The 23,485-nt window shown below is 46.7% G+C and overlaps 1 protein-coding gene across 2 annotated transcripts in view; it reads right to left on the bottom strand.

Moving 5' to 3' along the window:
• Positions 1 to 2,857: 2,857 nt before the first annotated feature.
• The window catches only part of cno (adherens junction formation factor afadin), a 64,161-nt gene continuing 43,533 nt past the window's right edge, over positions 2,858 to 23,485 (bottom strand). The window contains exons 18-24 of one of the 2 annotated variants that reach the window (XM_037415383.2): positions 16,268 to 16,571; positions 15,233 to 15,363; positions 13,930 to 13,993; positions 11,239 to 11,415; positions 10,117 to 10,206; positions 6,740 to 7,210; positions 2,858 to 3,693 (exon numbers count right to left, since the gene is read on the bottom strand). In XM_037415383.2, coding sequence (XP_037271280.2) covers positions 3,352 to 3,693; positions 6,740 to 7,210; positions 10,117 to 10,206; positions 11,239 to 11,415; positions 13,930 to 13,993; positions 15,233 to 15,363; positions 16,268 to 16,571 — 1,579 coding nt within the window. In that variant the 3' untranslated portion in view covers positions 2,858 to 3,351. The remainder of the gene's footprint in view (positions 3,694 to 6,739; positions 7,211 to 10,116; positions 10,207 to 11,238; positions 11,416 to 13,929; positions 13,994 to 15,232; positions 15,364 to 16,267; positions 16,572 to 23,485) is intronic. The other variant, XM_075873034.1, reaches the window with a different exon arrangement.

The following is a 23,485-nucleotide window of genomic DNA, read 5'->3' as shown; positions in this document are numbered from 1 at the left end:
CCTGTACATGCTCTAGAAAAAAAAAGTTCACGTAAAAAGTCGTCACAACAAGCTCCATCAAATGCTCCTGCGCCAAATGAAACAGGAAACAAGCAGTCTTCAGGGAGAGTAGTCAAATCTGATGGTGCAACAAGAAACATTCCTTCAGACAAGCCAAAAGAGAGACCGCAACCAATACATAAACCAAGAAGTGGGAAGCACCCTGGAAACCTTCAAGAAAGGACTGGGTCACCTACCAAAGATCCATCGCAGAAGCCTAAATTAGACGTTCCCACTCCGAATAATACAAGCAACAAGCAGCATTTCAAGTTAGCACCAAGATCTAATAAGGTGTCACGCAACAGTTCTTCACGAGAGCCAAGAAACAGACTGCAACCTAAATCTGAGCAGAGTACGAAAAAGCCCTCTGCCAATTTTCAAGGAAATGCAGGGTTGGTTAACAAAGTGGAACCCCAAGTAGCTCCAGGATTACCACAGAACACAAGTGATGATGAGCCTTTACAAAATGATACACACCACAGTTCAGGAAGGGAACACAAGGCTCCTAGTGTGAGCACTATGGTGGAGGACTTTGCAAACGGGAAGAAACGTTTGAGACCAAAAAAACGGCGTATGACTACGAAGAGAAGCCTGCAAGAACCAATAGACACAGAATCAGAAATGATTGCTGGGAACAAGGTTACAGAAACACCAATTGACGACAAAGAAAAAAGCTATTCAAGGGAAACTAAGAAACGATCAGCAACTCCAAGAGATGACCAAGCAGCATATGTTATAAAGCCGCCCATGAGGTCTTCAGAGAAAAGGGAAGGCCTTAAAGCTGCCGAGCAGAATTCAGTGCCAGGGCCACAGAACACTAATGCTCGACATTCACAGGATCTACCAAGTGGCGAGTGGCCACATATTGTTTCTGCGAGAATTGAAGGTTTTGGACCGGCTGTAATAATTAACGCTCAAAAGGTAGAGACACAGACACCACCCAGTCATAAGGCACCGCATAAAAACAAATCGCTGCTGGATGCAGTTAACAAAATTATGGAGGCTTGTGCCAAAATGACACATCTCCTTGAAGCAAGCAGCGCAGATGACGATACCAAATTGTCCAAAACAATAAGCTCGTGTCCGAATTCAGTCTCTAGAAAACCAAAACTACAAGACAATACGAACACAGCCTTTGAAAACAATGGCACCAGAAACACTCACTCTAAGGAGCTGCCATTTGTAGTTGAAAATGAGCGAAGGGATAAGCATTTCAACTCAAAGAAAACTTGTATGCTTAATGAGCAAATGAGTATCAAGAGCGAGTCCTTTTCTTGGTCAACAAAGTCGAAAACCATACCACTTGTTAACCTAAACAAGCCGCCACCTAGATTGTCAAACAAGGGTACTCAAACAGAAGACAGGTCAAGGCAAACCAAAAGTGTGGCAACGGACTGCGCTGATATTTTACCCTCACTTATTGAAGGTCCGAGCAAGCCACAACATACAGGTGCTACCATCAGCAATGAAATCCAGAAAACTCTGCAGATAGACTTACCGCAAAATAATGTCACTTCACTTGTTCAAATCCTGGAAGAAAAAGCCCAGCAACGAGGCAGTCATGAATCGGCATCCCCAAAACACTTTTTTATTGATGCAGGTAAAGGGCGGGACAATGATGTGACACATGCCAACACTAGCAAAAGAGACATGCGACCATCAGCTCCTTTGCCCTTGCAGAATGATGGAGAAACTACACCTACAGACTGTCCAAAGACACCACCTCCAATAAAACTGCCAAATGGCAGCCCGCACGTACGTTCAGTGGTCAATTTCTTTCATCATAGACATGCCAACCAATGGGATCTAAATGAAGCTGCTTCTGCGTCAAAAGGAGTTTCAGACCGTGAACCAGCAACACACAACAGTGGTAATGAAACCCATAAAGCAGCAATGGTGGGCACAGTAAAGCCATACCAGCATACTGGAAATGTAGAGCCTTCTGAGATGGCTACACAAGCAAATACCTTCAACGACCAAGGGTCGGTTCTGCATCTGAACATGCCACGAAACGTTAGCTCACTTGTGCAATTGCTTGAAGTGAACTCCCAAAAAGGGAGCAAAAACGTCTCTCATAAACCAGCTTCCAAACTTGCACGTACAGGTTTACGAAGAACAAAAAATAATGAAGTTGGCAGAAGTGAGGGCATGCAAGCAACTGCCTGCCACAAAGACCAGCCATGGCCATGCCAACGTCCCAGGATGTTCAGGCGCACGGTTTCTATGCCAAAGAAAACACATGATACAACTTTCAGGTAGCTCTTTATTTAGCTGCTGCACAGTAATAAAAAACGGGCACTCTGGTAAAATAGCACATCATATGACAACAGGTTTTGTGCACAGCGCTTTGCCCTCCAAACAGGAGTAGTGTCACATCTTGTGAAACTGGCTGTACACTCGATATGTGTGTGTTAGCTGCTTTCAGTTAGCTGCATGATGATAAAATGGGAGGCACTCCGGTGAATGAACAAGAAAAATGAGGCTCATTGTATAAAGCACCTTTGAAAAGCTGGCCCTGTGGCCATTGTGACTCTCTTGCGCATGTTTGGAGGTGTGAAAAAAATATCTATAAAGGTAGACATATACTTTTCTTCAGTAAAAATGCTCTTGCAATTTAAAATTGGTCATACAACAAACATATTTAACATCTGCACTGCAAAACTGAGTACTTCTCACACAACCACACTGCAGTGATAATCATTAAAGTCTCTGAAAGTACAGAAATAATGGCTGTTGTGTGTATAGATTGAGTAAATGGGCATTCCAAGAGCAAGAGTATAATTAAAAACAGCCTCTAGAAGAATAATTTGGCCCTTGACTAAAAGCATCCTCATGGCTACTGATAACATAGCTTGCCGCTAGTGAGTACCAAAGTTTGAGCTAAATGATAGTAAGAACTTTCTCATAATGCTACAGAATGAGTTGTAAAAAGAAAACGTCATCAGCCATAAGGATGAACAACAAGTTGCTAAACTAGTAGAGTTCATTAGAAGTGCATAAAAGCAGCCACAATTCATCCTCAAGTGGCATTTCAATGCAGTTCAATACATCGTTATTCATCATATGTCCACCACACATTATGGTTCAAGTTGATCAGAAGGGAAGGACGTTGTAACAACACGGCTCAAATGGCAGCAGAGTAACAACCTATTCAAACTGCACAAAAGTTCGAACCATGACAGCAGCCATATTCTCTGCGATTAAAAACACGCAATTCGCTTCAGTCTAAAACAGCATAGAAATGGTCCACCATTTAGTCCTTAATTGCATTACAGTGGCATTTGATTTTGCTTGGTTGTCTTGGTACAAGTCTCAGCGGTTGGGTGTAGGCACACCGTTAAGGCTGGTCTCGATTTCCCGTTGTGCACGAGAGATCTTCATCTTGTCTCGTGGTGTGTGCTCTTCGCCCGTCTCGCGAGCAAACATGCGCATCTTCTCACGGAAGGTGAGCTTCTCGGGTCCGGGCGGCCGGCTTGGCTGCTGCAGAGCTCGCTGACGTTCGATTCGCTGTCGAGGGTCACGATACACCTCCTGTGCACCGATGACGCCTGGTGTGGATGCCACCAGGTAACCACCTGGTGGAGCATTCAGCACTGCATCAATATCCTGTAAAGTGTAACCTGACTCTTCCTCTTCATCGTCCTGGGGGCACACCTGCAATTGCAAGAGCGTAGCGAAGGACTGATAAGAAGCAGGCTTTGAGCTGGGCTAGCTGGCTTATAAGCAACAGGAAGCTGAGCTAGTTGATAAGGTGTGCAAAAACAGACACAATAGCAGAGATCAAGACAACAGTGTTTGTGTTGTCCAGATCTCTTGTACATGTGTTTGCACACATTGCTTTCTTGATATCCTGGCCATCCATCGCTGAGGCAATAGGAATGGCACTGTCAGCCAAAGCAAATGAGTTGAAGTTGGCTGCCACTTCTTGGTTGGTTATTCTACGCACCACCTCTAAAGATTGCTGCAAGTTGGGACATCACTGTTAGGCTTGCTGGCACTTGCATGGGAAAAGCCAGCAAGTGCACAGTAGTTGGCACTGCACAATGCAGGCCACATGGGGGGCTCTACAAAAACATTTGTCCACACAGTTTGATGCTATCCAGTGCAGATCCAGATGGATGCACACTGGGCAGATTGAACCATGACTGACTAAGCGATCATTGACCACCAACACAAAGGAACTGGCGCATAGCTCAGGCAGTGCCACAAAACACCAATATAGTACAGTAAAATCCCGTTCATTCGGACTTCACTGGACTGGAGAGGATGTCCGAATTAACCGAGTGTGCGAATTATAGCGAGTACGAACAAAACACTTGAAAAATGTCTCCTACACCATCAGATTTTCATTTCTTAAAGAAGTCTGTGATCGCGGTTTGCTTCACGGATGCAATGTGCGGCGAAGTCACAATTTTGCGAAGTTCCTGCCAATGGCGTAGTCCGCGCACACTGTCTGAGGAAAGCATACATATGTCCTTCAAAACGGCCAACCCATGCGCAGCCTCCGTCATTGTAGGGCGTGGAGACTCGACAGCATCACTTACGTCCATGTGAGCCGATTCCCCTTCACCATCCGAGACTTCGGCAACGATATCGCTGTCGGTCACTGTGCCGACCGTGGCAATATTGCTGTCGATTGAGAAGTAATCGCCAAGGGGCACATCAGCTGGCATGATGCTCACATATCGGCCGTCTTGCTTTTCGCCGGTTTCCTCATCGGCCACCACACCCAGATCAGCAGCGTCGTGCACGAAGGCGCTATGCCTAAAGCAGTTTGCGACTACTGCAGGAGGGGTGTTGTTCCACACTGTGTAGGTACAGACACTCAACACGTATGTCAGCATGTGTATTGCGCTTAGCAGGCTTACTTCGTACTGCTTGCCTGACTCCATGCAGAGCAACATCCGCTCGAGTGCCTACCTACAATAGCAGCTTGTATGATTGCTCCATCGGCTGCAGGGAAGCCGTTGTGTTTGAAGGCAGGAATAGCAGTTCAATGTTCTCGAGCCCGGACACCTTCGTGTGCGCACTACAGTTGTCTAGCACGAACAACACCTTCCGAGCCTTGGTCGCAAAGCGGCGGTCGAGCTAATACAGCCAGGTTTGAAAGAGTTCGGCAGTTATTCAAGCCCTTCTGTTGAACCGGTAGTCGACAGGCAGCTGCTTAATACAGTGCGAAAGCCCAAAAATTAACGATGAATAATTATTTTCCGCCAACCAAAACGACTTGCCTTTACAATGGTGGTTCCTTGAACTTGTTTTTCATGAGAAACAACAAATTTACAAATAAACACAAAAAAATTCATGCTTACTTTAAAGAGGTCTGTGATGTTTTATTATTATTATTATTATTTTTTGACGCTGGCAGCACAAACTGTGCAGCATGAGGGCCTCTAACTCATCCACATTCCTGTGGTGTGATTCGGTTCTTGGGTCACAACAGCCTGCTTTTCGCCTTCCAGTTGCTAAAGAATATCCGCTTTCTCGCTTGGCGAAAACTGCTTCCGCTCCTTCGTCACAAGCAGAGATGAACTCATTTGTAGTATCACCACAGCGCAAACGCCGACTTGCTTTGCGGACGCGATAAATAATCACCGAAAAGAGATGAACACGACTGACAAACAAGGCCTCCTTGAGCACATGTAGAAGTGACAAAAATGAAAAATGAAAAGCGCAGATGCTGCAGGTTTACAAGCGCAGAGGCGAGGGCAACACGGGAGGGCATGGTCAGCAAGGCAGAGTGGGAGCTGCGGAGCAGGAAGCATGGGCGCAGAAAACCGTCGTAGCTTCGCCCGCCCAGCCTTCTCTGCAGTCTCTGTCTCGGGTGTGCGTCGTACACCTTGGTTGTTGGTCCTGGGAGTAGCTTCCGACTGTTGCGATTCTTTGTGTTGGTGTTAGGCCTCGGCTAACGTTTGTTGCGGTAGTGCTGGTAGTAGCTTCCCGTCTGTCGTGATTCTGCTGCTCCGACACTATGGCATGTGCCTGTGGCAAATACCGTGCCAAAACACTTCCTTCCAGAGAACACGACAAGCTGGCCTTCCTTCCAGCAAACACGACAGCGGTACTGCAGCCAATGAACCAGGGCATTTAGAAATTTAGAATCATTTTATCGGCGTCATATGTTGGAACAAATTATTTTGTGCAATAACTACCAACTGACGCTCCTAAGTGCACTACACATGCTTGCGCGTGCTTGGGAACAAGTGATAGTGCTTACGATAGCAAAGACCCGCCGATAGTGTTCATATAATTGGTATCGAAGTAATATCACAGTTTTTTTTTTTGTGTGAAATAAGTGTTTCGGATTAGCTCTGCTTTGAGTTCCTCTTTTGCTTAATCTGCGCATTTACTTTTCGAATTTTCGAACCAAACCTCCATATAACGAAATCCTCTTTATAAAAAATTTTTCCGGGAATTTATCAACTTTATTATATCCAAGTTTAACTGTAATATCTGGGGTTTTGCATACCGAAACCATAATATGATTATGAAGGACGCTGTAGTGGGGGCTCCAGAAATTGTGACCATCTGGTGTTCTTTAACGTGCATTGACGTTGCACAACACACAGGCCCCTAGCATTATGCGTTCATCGAAATGCGACTGCCACAGCCGAGATTGAACCCACAACCTTCGGGTCAGCAGCTGAGCACCGCAGACTACTGTGCAACAGACATAGGCAGCTGACAGAAGTGCACTTGCCTCAACAGGGGGTGCTTCTGTAAAAGACACCTTCTTGGAGGGTGGAGGTCTGCGATCAGGTGGGGGTGGTGGGCATGCTGGCAGCGGGGGCGGCTGGTCATCCTGAGGCTGCTGCTCTTCCTGCTGATGCTGCTGCTGTAGTTGGTGGTGGTGCTGTTGCTGTTCTTGATATTGCTGCTGCTGCTGCTGTTGTTGTTGCTGCTGCTGCTGCTGTTGTTGTTGTTGTTGTTGTTGTTGCTGCTGCTGCTGCAATTGTCGCTGTTGCTGTAATGGCTGCTGCTGCTGCTGCAATTGTTGCTGTTTCTGCAACAGCTGCTGCTGATGTTGCTGCTGTTGCTGATGCTGCAGCTGCTGTTGCTGTCGGCGCTGTGCCTCACGTAGCAGTTGCTCTTCGGCCATACGCTGAGCAGCCAGCTCCTGCTGCTTACCACTTTCCTCCAGTCTCAGCTGTCGCAGGCGAACCTCTTGTTCCTGAAAGAAAATGCATTTACTGAGACACTGATCACTATGGCCAAGGTTTGCACCAGGCCTACACAACATGCCGGGCTACAGCAGTTGTTTTGGCTACTGGGCATTCCTTATACTATGTAGACTCAAATCTCGCTGCACTTGTACAGTAGACTCTAAGTAAACGGAAATCCATTGAACTACTCCTTAAACGGAACTATTGCCTCTACAACACTTGGTTTCGGGCTAGTATTCTGCACCTTTGTTTACCTCTCAGTAAACGGAACTCCTCTTAAATGGAACACATTTTCCCAGTCCCTTCAGGTTCTGTTTACTGGGGATCTACTGTATTTTCACATTCCATGATGATTCTGTGCCCGGAAGTCAGCTATCCGGCGTTCCTTTCCAAATTCTTCACAAGTGCTGCCAATACACGAGAAAGGCACTCTTTACAAGACTACTATGATTCTGGTGTGGAAAGTACGACTATTCAATTTATATTAAGCCAGGGGTCTCAAACATGTGGCCTGTGGATGTTTTGTTTACGGCCCATTGTATGACAAAAAAATAAAATGGTGAAGTCGCTAAATGGTACTCGTATTATTTACTTAGCTGTTTTGATTAGTAATGCTGGGTTCGGGTAAGCTACAGAGATGCGACAGGCCTAGTGAAATTTTTATAGTTTTTTTTTTCCTGTGAGGCACCTGACGTGGTCACAATGCTTTTAAATAGAACTATGGTAGAAAATATTCATATATCAGAATCAGCACTGAGACTTCAGTCACTCTGGAGATAACTAGCGACATGTTTCTTGAATTCAGATGTCAAATCCCCTTAAAAATTGATCCACATGGGATACAGAAAATGAGCTCTTAGAAATGGCAGTGTTAAGTGACATTTTAATCAAGCGAAAATGTCTTTGACAGCATTGTCATTTCGATGCCTTTTTTTTCATGAATGCTGTTTAACTGCATGGATTGTTCACACCTTTTGAAAATGATGATTCTTTCATGCCCATGGTGTTGCTCAATGGCAAAAAAATAAGCAAGCTAAGCATTGAAAAAAAATTGCTAGTGGCTGAACTAAATTGTGCCAAGCATTGACAAGTCAATGCACTGTATGCAGTGTTGGCTCGCTTTTATTCTTCTTTTTTAGGCTTGTGAGAATAAGGAATTTCAGCTTCGAAGCAAATAGGTATTTCGGTTGAAGAATTTCAAGTTCAAATATTACCGTAATTACTCGAATCTAACGCGCACCTTTTTTCCGGTTAAGCGAGTTCATAAATCGCATGCGCGTTAGAATCGAGTACGAACAAAAAAATTACGGTCAATCTATTGCCATCGGCAAATCCAAAATGGCCGCCCCCTACGTGCGTCGGCATGCCGCGTCGGCCATTTCTGGCTGCGTTTCCCATGTGCGGCACTCCGTACGTGTGCTGAGGAGTTCGTCATCTAGTAGTGCATTAGCATCGACGGCGTGGAAGGGCCGACTCCAAAAACTCAAGTGCACCACGATGCCGCTTTCAAAAGAAAAGTCATCGCGTGTGCAGAAACGGACGGAAATCGGGCCGCATCGCGGTCGTTCGGTTCCTGAAAAGTGCGTGCGGGACCGGCGGAAACAAAAGCAGAAGATTGTCGACAGCAAAGCTTCATGCAAAGGCTTCAGTGGACCACAACAGGGTCGGTTTCCGCAAATTAAAGAGCTGCTCGGCGAGTATGTGCTTGAGCAGCGAGCGGCACAGCGGCCCGTGACGACAGAACTGCTCCAAGTGCGGGCTATGCAATTAGTCTTAGAAAAAGGTCTAATGCGGAGCCAGTTTAAAGCGAGCAGGTGCTGGCTAACTAACTTTATAAAGAGGAAAGGCTTTTCCCTCCGAAGGGGAACATGCATATGCGAAAAGTTTTGCGGAGGAGTACGATGAAAAGCTTCACAGTTTTCAGAGGTTCGTCCTAAACTTGCGGCGCAATAACGGCTACCTGCTTGGGCAAATCGGGAATGCCGATCAGACGCCTCTTTACTTCGACATGCCTGTCACCACAACCGTCGAGAAGAAGGGGGCGAAGCAAGTTCGCGTGCTGACATCGGTCTACGGTAAAACTACAGTGACAGCAATGCTCTGTTACACGTCAGATGGGCACAAGCTTCGCCCGTACCTCATATTTAAATGGAAGACGCTCCCGAAAGGAGTCATTTTTTCGAGCGGTGTGATCATGCGGGCCAGCGAGAAAAATGGGTGCGCGTTGCAATCGATGTCTTACGTTTTTTTTTTTTTTTCGCGGTGGAAATCGGGTGCGCGTTACAATCGAGGGCGCGGTAGAATCGAGTAAATACGGTATATATCACTATAAATAAATATAGGCATGCCTGTCGTGACCCAAATAACTTGGACAATGATTAAAAAAAAAATGAAACAAGGCTTGTGCAAACTCTCTTTCTCTGGTTTAAAGAAAGTGGAAACAACTTTGAATAGTAGTGGATTTGACTTTCGGTAAAATGCAATTTAACATTGAGGTGAAGCTTCGCAAAATTGCCGATTTCCCCTGAATAGCTATTTTCATGGCTTAGCATTCCTCCGAAGCAGTGAAATTACCTTTACAAAAAATTAAATGGAGGCTAATGTACACCGAAATAGGTGCTTTCATGGGTTAGCACCCCTTCACTGCAGAGAAACAACCTTTTTAGGGGGGGGGGGGGGGGGGTTACAAGCGTTTTTTCAACACTTATTCGTTCATTCTGAATACATCGAAATTTTCAACTATTCAAATTCGAATCGAAGCGAATTCAAATGCAGAAATATTTGTTTGAATATTCAAAGCTTTCAAATCTTTGCACAAGCCTACTCTATTCAAGTGAACAGGATAACAAACTGTACAAGCCAAGAGCTAGCTCCCTTGCCCACGCTTTTTTCTTTCTCTCTCTCAAGAGCTCACCTCCAAGTGACGGGGAGTAATTGTATGAACTGGCTCCCAAGAATGCTGGGAGGGGCGTTCCTTTAGTGGCGGCACCTCAGATGTCAAGTCCTGAAAGCAGTGAGAGGAAAAGAAAGCCCGTCATGAGGTAGTCCCACTGTGCGGTCTTGTACGAACACATGTGCGAGGAACGAGGGACACCTACTTCCCCAGAAGCTGGATGTGCCAATCCAGTGCTTCCCAAAGCAGCATGCGTGGTATGCCAGAAAGCAGAATGTTAACACAAGTGCAGATAGACACAGCAAGCAGGCTGACACACACGAGTGGTCTCTACTTGAACACACAATGGCTGCAGCAACAAACAACAGCATAAAAGGTTTGGCTTCTAACAAGTTAAAGCACCGCCAGTACAGCGATGCTGTATCAAAGAGCATGAAATGCAATTTATCGACTACCAGGAGTGACATCTTGGTGCACACAAATTTTTCCAATCTGCGGTATAGAGACATTTTAATCACTGCCAGACCATTCTTCTCCCTGCAATACAGCATCGTACAGTGTGTTGCAGCATGGCTGGAGTGAATAGAAACGGACAGCCAAAGCATCAGACACTGAAGCAAAAGGGCATTTTAAGGCATACTTGCCACTAAAAGGGTGCACACAGACAACAAAGATAATGGCACGAGCGACCTTTCTATGTGCACTCTGTTAGCAGCAAATAGGCCTTAAAACACACACCAACTAGGTCAAGAACAAATTCTCCTGAAGCAATAGGGCAACTTGTTTTTTTCTCCAACAGCCATGCACAACACATGTTGCTGCTTCTGGAGTGCCATGATATATGCAGTTCCACACGTTAAAGGCTTCCTCACTGCTTAACACGAATAAAGTTTTTTTTTTTTCCCAGATCTAGTGCACCAATAATGCTCCCAACGTTGCACTTGATGCAGCCAAATGTTGCTGCTTCTGGAGTGCCATGATATTTGCAGTTTCACACGTTAAGGCTTGCTCACTGCTTAACATGAATAAAGTTTTTTTTTTTTTTTCGAGATCTAGTGCACCAATAATGCTCCCAACATTGCACTTGATGCAGCCAAAGTGAGGAGACCCAATCAAACGACTGCTCGATGCCGGCTGTGGCACCTGTTCATCGTCGTCATCGTCCCCGGCAAGTTCCTGTGCCCGCCGCTCAAACTCTCGTTCCAGCCTCAGAGCCCTGAGACGTTCTTCCTGTCGACTCGTCCGGTTTGGTAGAGACTCCAGCTCTTGCAACTCCTCATCTCGCATCTGGCGCATTTCTTCCAGTCGCTGAAGGCGCCGCTGTACACACAAGTTTTGGACGTTAAATTCAGCAATGCTCCAACTCAGGGTCGAGGCATTCACACATGCACTACATCAGCACAAATGGATGATTCGAGGCTCTATCAGCTAGGGTCACAACTGACACTTGCAGTCTTTAAATGATAAGTGGTCCTCCCAGTTTGGGGCAAATTTCTCCAGAACAAACAACCTCACACTGCCGCAGTGATGCTGTGATCTACTGCACTGGCCTGATAATAGTGAAAATGTGCACAAAGGCTTGAAGGTGTCCGAGTTTGTGCTACAGTCAAACCTCAATATATCGAACACGGATATATCGAATTATTGCCTATATCGAACGGTTCCTATATCACGCAGGAAATCAAATGCATTATTGATTTTTTATTTCGAACAAAGTTTGACATATAATGGATATATCGAACTCAGCCACCCCAAACCACCCGCGCTCCACTGACAGGCGGCGAGCTTTCCCGCATCTCTCAAAAGTAGCGGTAGAGCGGCGGGCGTTTACGAATGCTGCACGCATCGATGGCGCCGAGAGCGCCACTTTTAAGGTAGCGGCCTACGCGCGCCGCAGCCTTGCAGCTTGCAGTCGTTGCAGTCTCTATGGTGTCAACGGCACACTGCGCACTTGTTGGGAGGATTCGCTCGCAGAATTTCAAGCTGGACGGTTGTGCCCTCACGATCTCCGACGACAGCGTAGCTCCCGCCGACTGGTTCGCCCTCTGCGGTCTCCTGACGCCGTGCAGCTCTCGCATTGTGGTGCCCTGCCCTTGGACTGCTTCGACCGGATCCCCACTTTTTTATCTTCTTTTTTTCGTGGCTTGCCTGTCTATTTCTTCATCTATTTCCTTCTATTCTTTTTATCCCACCTTCCCCCCACCCCTATAAGGCACTGCGCCGTGTCACCTGAAGGCAGACAGAAATTAGGTGCCTTTTTTTTCCTCTTCCTTACAACCACTACCACCACCACTTGTTGCAAGTTCCTCCCCCGTAGCATCGGCAGGCATCGGTCGTTGTGCTCGCAGTGTTCGTGCGTTCGGAGTTAGGCCTGTCGCGCGTAGTCCTAACTCTGAACGGCGGAGCTCACGGATGTGGAGATTGTCGCCGAAGCTACTGCTGAGCAGCCAAATGAAAACTCTGCCGAGGTGGATCCTGCAAGCGCTGATGGTGCCCCGCTCCCAACATCAGCTGAGGTCGTAGCTGCCTTGGCCCTTGTGCGCCGCCACTGCGACGCGATTGAAGGCACCGGCCTATCACTTATGAATTGCCTGGACTATATTGAGGATGCAGTCGTCAAACACGCCATGGCCAACAAAAAGCAGGCTACTTTTTTTCAATATTTTAAACAAACACAATAAATACTATGTTTGAATCTTCAAGTGAGTATTTACTTCACCATGCTTGAAGGGTTCGTTGGTTGTTTTCAGCAAGCTGTTGACACATTTTTTTGTGATTTTTAATATCGAATTCTGGATACATCAAACTATTTCGCGATCGCCGCGCCGTTCAATATATCGAGGTTCAACTGTATTGTGTCAAGGTTATTTGCACACAGCAATATGGAAGACAAGCAGGAGGTTGAGCATAATCAGACTGTGTTCACATTAACAAAAAGAAGCGATATGCAAAGCTCGGCAGTTCAAGCTGTGAAATTAAAATAAAAAACATGTCCCCCCCCTCCCCCATCCCCAAAATTTTACGTCCCAAAACCACAATATGATTATGAGAAACGCAGTAGTAGAGGGCTCTGAAAATTTTGACTATCTGACTTAATGTACACAGTACACAGGTCTCTAATATTTCACCTCCATCAAAATGTGACCGCCACGTCAATCACAAAGCACAAATCAAAATCACTAAGCAAAATCACAAAGCACAAAAAAAGGAAAAAAAAAACGTGGTCTCAGAAAAACAAAACAAAACAAAAAAAACATTGCTGCGAGATGAACACAGGTCGACCAACAGGCGGCAAATGCTGTAACAGTGCGGGATGTCAAAACAAGCCTGGCAGATGATGAAGTGAAGCCACCGCATTTTTTTTCTTCTTAGCGTCGGTTATGGAGGTTGCGAGTATGTCACGCGCGTCAGAACAGTTTCTTCCATCTAAATAAGGAATGCTTTCATTTAAATCAGTAAATTTACGACATTAGCATAGTGATGCCCGCTTTCAGATCACAGAAACATTGATAGGCGCGTTCAGCTAGACTTGGCACATGACATATCGACGCGGCAAGTTCAGGGTGCGATCATTACGCGGGGAAAAAAAAGTCGTATTTAGACGACAAAATTTAGGGGCGGGATCATCATGCGAGTGCGATCATTATGCGAATAAATACGGTATATGGTGGTTTGGGGACGTTAAACGCCACATATAAATCAAATGCTGCTCACACAAGCAAAACTGTTAACATTAGCACTATGATTAAAGTTTGCACACAGCACAGTTGATGAAACTCGGTATTTAGCACTCCTAAGCCTGCGCTCCATGTCTGTGGGTAGGTGAGAGCTCACCATCTCCTTTTCCTCTCGTTCCCAAGGTGAGGGGCTGGCCACCTGAGCAGCATCACGGGGTATCCTGCATGTTCAGTGTTCATCTTAAAACTACAAATCACAGCCAAATGATCCTTCTGCCACATCGGAGTACTAGGATTGTGAAAGTAACTGAGTTTTCACAAGTTGGTTCACTTGAATGAATGGCATCACTGCCAAAACACATACACCGAATGCTTCACAACAAATCATTTTACTGACGTGAACACCCACCGATCTAAAATCCAATGTAACTGAAAACATTAGTGTTATAAGTATGCGATGTCATCCACTGATTGTACAGTCGAATTTGATCAATTCAAACACATTTAATTCAGACTTCCAGTTAATTAGAACTGACACTGTGGTCCCGTCAAAGCTATGTATATTCCAATGGGCGAAAATGCCCTGTAATTTGAACTCGCAAGCACTTGCGATGGATAAGTGGAACATGCCGCGCTCTGAAAATGCTCTCAGCACTACGCCCAATCCAGAGGCGGCATCTCTGACACCTCAACGCCGCGCGCGAAGAGGGAAAGAGAAAAAAAGCTGTCGCGGAGTGTTGGCTCTCTTTCAAATGCCGATCTGCGATGCACCGGTGACGCGCCTCTTCCTTTTCCGTCACTGCCACGTAGAAACCCTTCTTTCAACATCGCGCGTGAAGAGAAAAAAAAAAGTTGCAGTAGAGTGTTGGTTCTCTCTGAAATGTTGATCTGCTTCTCTCTTCACGGAGGCGCTCCTCCTATCTCGTCACGTGCTGGCCACGGCTGCGGCGCAGAGGGTAGCATCGGAGATGCAGTCATCGCCGTCGTCTTTAGAAAGTGATGGCGCTAGACATAGCCGCACGCAACTTCCCTTGCCAGGAGAATGCTGAAGCCAAAGTAGAAACGCTTCGCAAGTTGTGTGCGAAATCGATTGACTCACTGCAAGGCAAACGTGTGCATACACGCATCACCGATTACTTTAATTAATGACGGATGTCCTGTGATTTGTGAAGAAATGTAAGTCTTCTGAAACTTCCCCCTCGCGTGTTAGCTCAATGCACATGTGCTACTGCATGGTGAACCCTCTGTTCATTTAGATTTCATTAATTCGAACAAATTTTCGGGCTCCTTCAAGCTCGAATTATCCATATTCGACTGTACAATTGTAGCAGGAAGTTACTCAAAGAATCGTAGTCGTATCTCAGCAGCAGTAGACTGCGAAAGGCCCACAACTCCGGTGTTATAGCAACGAGATTTGCCAATAAACCGGACTCCAAGAGTGATCCATGGGAAGAACTTGCCTGTTGTTTGGGTGGTGCCCATTGCTGGTCTCCGAAGGTAGTGGCGACCTGACCCCTTGCTGTAGGTGCTGCTTCATTTGGGGTTTCGTGACTAACTGCTGGTGGAGGTCTCGCTCCTCTCGCCGCCGTACCTGAGAATTGGAAAGCGATTGCCTAAGCATTTCTCAATTGAACCTTTAAGATGCTGCATATTAGGATTAAGTACATAATGTAACAATACACTGTGAGATACATTTCCCATTACCACTTTACACTATCACTGGTTCCACTATCATACTTTTTGGAAAGAAATTGCCTAAGCGTTTTTTAATTGGTGTCTATTAGGATTAAGTACATAATGTAACAACACATTGTGAGATACATTTCTCATTACCACTTTACACTGTCACTGGTTCCACTATCATATTTTGAATATTACAAGGTCAAAGTCAATTTTCACCACTTTTGCTGACCAGTGAAGTTACCACTGGGGTTGCGTACATGTAAAATGACCAACCAGATTTTTTTCCCTCCCAATAATCTCGGCACATTTTTTTTTTTCCTTCAGTAACAAAAGGGTTAACGCTAGAGATATGCGAAAAGTATAGTGATTTGGTCAAATAACATCGAATCAAATAGCATATGCCACATATTTTAAAATGTTGAATTTTCATCATGACCCAACTAACTTGCACAATATTTTCAAGAATTGGAGCCAGGCATGTGTGAATATCACTTGTGTGGTTCCAAGTGAAGGGAAAGCAGCTTTGAAGAGTAGCAAGGTTTGTAGAGCAGGACGATGCAAGTTATTACTGGCAAACTACGACACATTTTAAAAATTGCATTACTAAGCCCTCTATCACTTTTTTTCAAATCTTGAAAAAATAATTGAGGTTAATGTTATAGGTACATTAAACCTTGAAGTGTGGAAAGGCCGCAGTGATCAGTCTTTCCGCATTGCCATCAGCTAAGTGCACCAATTAAGTTTTCCCCCCATCTTTGGGGGGAAAACTGTGAATGCTGCAGTGACGAAACCAATCTACCAAAAGACTGCACCTCCTCTTTCATTTCCTCCATCTTGGCCTCCTGTCGAAGCAGGTCTCGCTGTGCCCTCAGATCTGGCGGAGGTGGGTGGGGACTCCAGTGGGTGGGGGGCTCGGATGCGGCCATAGGGCCCCCGTGAGGACCCGGGTGGTGACCCACGGCCAGGGAACCGAGGCCACTCACGTACTGCTCCTGTTCTCGGGGGCTCACCAGCGTCGAGAGAGGCCGGGTGCCCACTTCGGGTCGGGGCGGGGCGTTGCCACCACTGCTACTGGTAGGAGGACTCCATGGCAAGGGCTGCGAACTATGGCTCGGCCTGGGCAGTAGTGAGACATTTGGAGCTTATCCCACAAATCCTATAATGTCGCCCCCCCTTAAGGGGAGATGCTACTCGAAAAACGATTTTCTTTAATAAGAGTCTGAATTTAACACAAATTGGCATGCTAATAGAGTTTTTTCTCCTCTTTTCAAATATGTCATTTATTTTCATGTAGATTGCTTGGTTTTCTTTCTGCAGGATACTGCAAAATTATGGCCATTGTTATGCAACAATTCTGACCTATAAAAATTTGAGATAAAGCATGCAGATATAGCTGACTATGATCCTTTGGAACTGTAGAGTGCAAAAAACTATATAAATTTTGTTTGTAAAAAGGTGAAATACAATAATAAAATAGAAAAGTTTACTATGGCTCTAGTTGCCAAGGGCTTTCAATGTTATGTAATTTTTGAAAAACATAATCAAGCAGCACTGACAATCTGAATAGATACTTGCACTCTATGGGCCTTCATCATGCTATGTGCCAAATTTCATAGAGGTATGACAATTCTAAGTATACGAACTAGCGTGTATAAGAAGCACAGATCACACAAAACTGCAAAAGGGGAAAAACGCATTTGAAAGTTTGAAACCTTTTTTTTCTACCACAGAGTTCTTAGAAATGCATAATCTTTGGCCATAATGTTCAACAAAACTTTGAAAAGCACTGCAAGTTACTAGAACTGTCCTGCAGCATAGGTTGTGCCCTCACGGTCCTTGCGAACACTCTCTTCCAGCCGTGCCCTTTTCACTCCACGACGACGGTGGGCCCTTGCTTCTGCTGTCAGACGCTCGGACATTCTCTTGATGCGCCTCGCATCGCAGGAATCACTGAAAGTAACTAGATCTCTAGATGGCAGTATGTTGAGCTCTTCTACGATGTGTTCGAAAGTAGCATGACCCTTGTTGAACCACAGGATTGCCATAGCTGCGGCAGTCTCGACAACCGTTCGGGAGACAAACTTAGTCTTGGGGCAAAGTAGCCAAATTTTGCTGTTCAGGGATTCCGATGCGTTCTGGGTTTTCCCTTTGATGCATCGAGCAAGGAGCTTCTCATCCGTTAGCCGCTTATAAATGGGCAAAATAGCCAATCCCTGTGCTTTTGTCAGGAGAGGTGTGTGGCGTGGTGCAGGTTCACCAAGTGCTTCAGCGCGTTGATGTTTGCACCACGACTCTGTTCCTGCAGGGCAAAACTTGTGGCTGCCAGCATTGTCAGTAGAGCATGAGTGGAAGTACGAAGCCCATACTGCAGTGTACATATCCCGTACACTCCCCCTGTTGCTTGTTATGGCAATCTGATAGTATGTTTGGAGCTTCTGAATGGCTGGCTCTTTCATTTTCTGCCCTCGTGGTAATGGCACATGCAGCTTCCGTAGCGCGGTGCCAAGTCTCTTGGCCACATGATTAGTGCAGTCTTCTTTTTCTATATTGACAGCACCATAGACTTTTGACTCTGCAACTGCACTATATGCTTTGCTGTCACCGTCACTCAAGAATGTCATGAAATGCAGTGGGGTGTCATAAGTCAATGTTCTCTGCCAAATGCGCATTGCAGCCTCCGTTTCCATGGCATGGGAAGAACAGTCTGCATTTTTTTCACAGACTGGGCCATGGAATGCCTGCCACACTTCCTCGTCTGGGCCCATATCCTTGTGCCTACTGCATGTCAGGCAGTAATTTAATATGACCTCGAAGTCTAAGCAGAGGCCAGTATCTAAGGAGATAACTGCGCCAATTCCGTTGTGGCTTTTGTGGCCCCTCTTCTGCCAAGTGCCGTCGAACATAACAGCCACATCAGTTTCGCCTGCTACTTCCTTCGTCAACTCTCTGGATCGGCGCAAGTTTTCACTCACAGCTGCCATGGCAGCGATGTGCACCTTCTTTGCTATCGAAAAAAATCCTCGGTGGTGCATTGGCTTTGGGAGTCCAATAATCGAGCAAAATCTCGACAATTGCTCATGCCCAATGCCGACAGCGCGTGCAGCCACCACCGCCTTCACATTTACAGCGAAACTATCTCGGGAGCTCCCACTGTCGTACCGTTGGCTCACTCGGCTGCTGCCGTCCGCCGTAACACGCAGTGACGTATAGGAGCACGAAAGAACAGTCGCTGAGCATTCGCTGTTTTCGCAATGAAGTTCGAGGAGCGACGAAAGTCCCTTGCGCTTTTCTGCCGGCTCCCGAACGGCAAGTTTTTGAATACCGCAAGCAGGGCATGCCGCACCTGCCACAAGTGCCGTCAGCAAGAGGGTGTCGCACAAAACTGTCGTTGCACAAACCTCGTCGCGCTGTCTTTCGTCTTTTTCGAAGAAGCCGAGCTTCTTTTCCGAAGCACTGATGAAAGAAAGCGCAGCGTCAATCCCTTCATCGCAGCCACTGTCGCTCGCGCACTTGTCGATGCCGCCGTCAGGCCTAGCACACGTAGGCGCGTTCTCGTTCGTCGCCGTCGTTCGGGGCGCTTTACGCCGCCTTCCCTTGAACTTGTGCTTCGTTCGAAACTTCTGCGGTCTCACGTTGCACTTTTTCGGGCTTGTCATCGCAGAACAGCAGACGGACCAAATGCCGATGGCCGCCACCAACACAGCTGACAATGACTCGGTAGCCAATCGCGATGCTGCTTAGGGTGCCGCGCATTTCAAACCGCTCAAACCACGTGATAAAAAGGCCTCGTTATTTTTTTTTTTTTTGCCCACGTACGAAACTGGCGGTCGTCGGAGCTGTAAGAAGAAGGCCGGACGCAACTTTCCCAACCGATCGCGATGGCGGGCGGCACTGCGACGGGGAGCAGCGCGCAGTCAAAGATGGCCAATATCGGCGCAAATTCACGAAATTTTGAGCCACCGCAATGCCTTCATACACATTTTTTTGCATTTTGCGGTTCGAATTTAGTTTTGAAATTTTCACAGATGAAAGAAGAAGGTTTGAAGATTACAATGCAATGAAAATCAGAAATACGAGAAATTTCGCTAAAAACGCGATTTTTCGACTCGAAACTCCCCTTAATGCTCCACCTCAACTCAAGAAAGTTGACGAAGATGCTGCCTCCTGACAGATGAGATATACAGTAAAAGCTCGTTAATTCGGATTTCACGGGACCGGAAAAACTGTCCGAATTAACCGAATGCCGAATTAGCGAATGAACAGGTAAAACAACATTTAAAATCAAGCTGCAGAAGCATACCTTTATTTGTTGAAGTGTTTTGTAATTGTCGTCTGCGTTTTTGCGCAGATTCCGGCCGACATCACAATTTTTCTTAACTGTTCCAAATGGCCAACAGCACGCAAGCTGTCGGGAGTGTTCAGGCAAGCATCCTCTAATATTAACAGCGCCTCCGAGACTTCCCGTGAGGTGCGATGAGGTCGCGGCTGTATCTCCTCGCATGATTCTTCGTCGGAATCGTGGTCTTCATGGGCGCCCGTGACATCATTAATAATCTCTTGATCGGTCAGGAGACCACTCGTCGCGATGTAGTCTTGAAAGGTCACATTTGTGGGAAGGACAGCATCGAAAGTCGGGCAGTCATTGTCGGTGGACTCGGCCGACACCTCCTCGATGCCATTGTCAGCTACTGCTGCATGCTCGGGCCTCACAAAACCGCTGTGCCGAAAACAGTTGGCGATGACTTGCGGCGGAGTGTTTTTCCACATGTGGGCGATGATGTGCACTGCGCCGAGTAAGTCCACTTGATTCAACTTTCCAGCTTCTGAGCATAGGATCATTCACTCTAGCGGGTGCTTGCGGTACTTCGACTTCACGTATTGAATGATACCCTGGTCCATCGGCTGAAGAGCACACGTAGTGTTGGGCGGCAAAAAAACTAATTTGATGCCCTTCAGTTCGACTGTACAGTTATGGGCACTGCAGTTGTCAACAACTATAATTACCTTGCGGTCCTTCGACGTGAAGTGCCGGTCCAACTGCTGCAGCCAGCCGCGAAAAATGTCCGATGTCATCCATGCCTTCCTGTTCGCTGTGTACTCGACAGGAAGGCTTTTGACGTTCTTAAAACAACGTGGCTTAAGCGCCTTCCCGACGACAAGTAGTGGCAAGCGCTCCGTGCTAGTCATATTGGCGGCAAGAAGCACAGTTATCCTTTGCTTGCACTTCTTGCCACCAATGCACGCGTCCCCTTTGAAAGTCACCGTCTTGCCGGGCAGAGCTCTGAAAAATAGAGCAGTTTCATCTACATTGAGGCGATGTGCTCCAGAAGCTTCACATTTCTCCACTCGGTGGTCACACTTTCGTAAACACTGGCCTTTTCGCCGCACACACTCCTGAAGACAAGCTCGTGTCTCTCTCGAAACCTCGCAAACAACCCTTCTGACGCTTTGAACGATTCAACGTTCATCATTGCAGCGTACTTCTCACCTTGCGCCATGATGAGAGGTCCGCTCAAAGGCAGATGCACGTTGCGACAGTCAGTAATCCACTGGAGCAAAGCTTCTTCGAGCTGGGGATGAGCTGCGTTTCGCAATCGCTTTCTAGAGGCATGAAACTTCTCGTTTTCGAAGGCTTGTCGAATCTGTTGTTCATTTTTCACGTACGTTCCCAACGTGCTCCGCTTCACGTTGTACTTGGTCACAACCTGCTGTCGCGATTCGCCGTTCTTCAGTGCTTCCAAAATTTCTACTTTAGTCGCCAAGTTCTTCGCATCGTAGTTCTGCCGCTTTTTCGGCGTTGCCATCACTGTAGCGCACGATGGTGGTGGCATGCAAATACGGTCACAATGGAAGAAAAAGAGAACTCCGCAAGAAGAGATGGTTCCGACACGACAACACAAGGAAAAATGGCGTCGGAGGCGCTGAGTGGAGAAGAAAGAAGACGCCGACGTTCAGTGACGCTGCGATCGCCCCCACTAGTTGATGATGATGGCGATGCCACTGAGGTTTCGGTTTCACTCCAGTGGTGCCAGCGCTGCTTTATCACACTTTTGTGTAGCAGCAGCCGCCAGCATTTGTCCGAATTAAGCGGTGCGGAGACGAATTCCGACGAAATAATGAAGGTTTGGTCCCATAGATTAACATGCACTTTGGCCGGGACCAATAGAGCCGTCCGAATTATCCGAATTTCCGAATTAACGGGTGTCATATTAACGAGCTTTTACTGTATTAGCAATAATAGGCAGCAATCTGCACCATTTCGAACAGGCTCTCTGCTGCTTCTTGCTCTGCTTACACTAAACAACATGGATGATATGAAGGAGAAATCTGCATTGGCAAAGTTGGCGGTGCACACACAGCATATGTGTAGTGAATGTGGTCTGCAACTGTGAGGGCTAGTGGTCAAAGAGTGAGACTACAGAAGAAAATGAAAGTTTTTATTTTTTTTAGTTTGTTTTTTGCTTTCCTGCTTGAATGCCTTAAGTGTCAATTCCCAATTTGCAGTGGCTGTGAGTGAGTGAGTGAAACAACTTTGTTTGGTCCACAACAGGCGGTTACCATATTTTTTGGGAGATATACATCTTGGGATTCTCAAACGAATCTGTTCCCACAACCTCATTAAGAAACACCAGAATTTTGAAGTATTTGTGTCATTACAGCTTTACCATGACCTTAGAGCCTCTGGAATGGGCCCACAGTTCAAACCACGCTTTTGACAATGCAGTCCAGCATGAAGCTTTCGTAAAAACTTGCACGGTTTATGACACCACTCCTGTATTCCAGCAGGCGTGCTTAAGAGTGAAGTAGGAAGCGCCAGCCCGATCTCAACATTCGTAGCTCAAACATTGTGGAGATCTGAGGCGCGACCGCGACCATTTCGTGGGCATTCCGCCGTACGGCCGCTCTCCTTTTCCTTTCCCGTGCTCTGGTAACGGCACATGGCAATGGACGCACGGGCACGACACGTGTTCTCAGGGGCTGCGAGAATCAGTGAGGCCAGGTCACGTGCGCGCTGGAAAGGCTCTCTGCTCTGTTGGCCAGTGCCCTATTAGGACGTGGTTTTCCTTCGTCCGCGTCCCCTTTGGAAATCGCGGGACTATAGCCTGCCTGGGTGCCTAGGCGTTTCCGGCGGGCGTTTTTACCTGAGTGTTAGCTTCGGTACCGTACGTTAAGTCAACAGCGGTGCCTAGTGCTTGAAGTGGTCGCACCACGCCAAGCCGCACTTGCCGTAGGCCTATGCGTACGATGTATGCCTTAACTCTCACGACCAGGCCCAGTGGCCATCGTGAGAGTGCGCAGCATAGCCGCGAGGGACCTTTTTCTTGACCGGCGTGTCAAAGCTCGCCATTGCCAGCTGCAACGTGCTCGCGGTTTCCCCTTATCATGAACGTTCGCGTGCGGGAACCTTTGCTCTTCGCGTCCCGGGAGCGGACATTGTACTGTTGTTCCGGGTGCCGCCAAAGGCAATAAAGTGTTTGTGTACTGCTGTTTAATCGAACACTGTTTTGTCGAGCCACACTAACCGCTTTGTTGAGCGCGCATGGAGCCGTGCGCTATACGCGAGTAGGTGACGGAGACGCGGCCCTGTGGCTCGCTAAGCTTGAAGCCGCGGTGATCATCTGCTACGGTGAGTAGCGAGGTAACCACACAATCGTTTCTGAACATTTAGAATACATGCATATGCCACTGCTTGCTGGAGAATGAAGCATAACGTGAAAAATGCTCTGACATATGTCCCTTGATGGGAAAAGCGTAAAATGACAGCTAGAGGAGCATTTCACCAACTAACAACATTGTGCCGAGCAAAACGGACAAATGAAAAGTATTATTAGGCCAGAAAGAGAGCACTTCACACATACACATGGCAAGATGACCAACTCGCTGAGGCTACTTGGTTCCTGAAGTACTTCAAAGTCTAAGCCCAAGCACTTCAGGAGCCAAACAGAGTGCCTTTGACTAATGCCCACTTTCAATGGCTAGCAAAGCAAACCGCTATTCAAGTTTTTACACTTCACTGCTTCCCTATACAA

Source organism: Rhipicephalus microplus, chromosome 9 (genome assembly GCF_043290135.1).
Source record: "Rhipicephalus microplus isolate Deutch F79 chromosome 9, USDA_Rmic, whole genome shotgun sequence".
In the NCBI taxonomy this organism is placed as follows: Eukaryota; Metazoa; Arthropoda; class Arachnida; order Ixodida; family Ixodidae; genus Rhipicephalus; species Rhipicephalus microplus.
The sequence above is the reverse complement of the archived record's forward strand: the minus strand, read 5'-3'. Positions and strand labels throughout refer to the sequence as shown.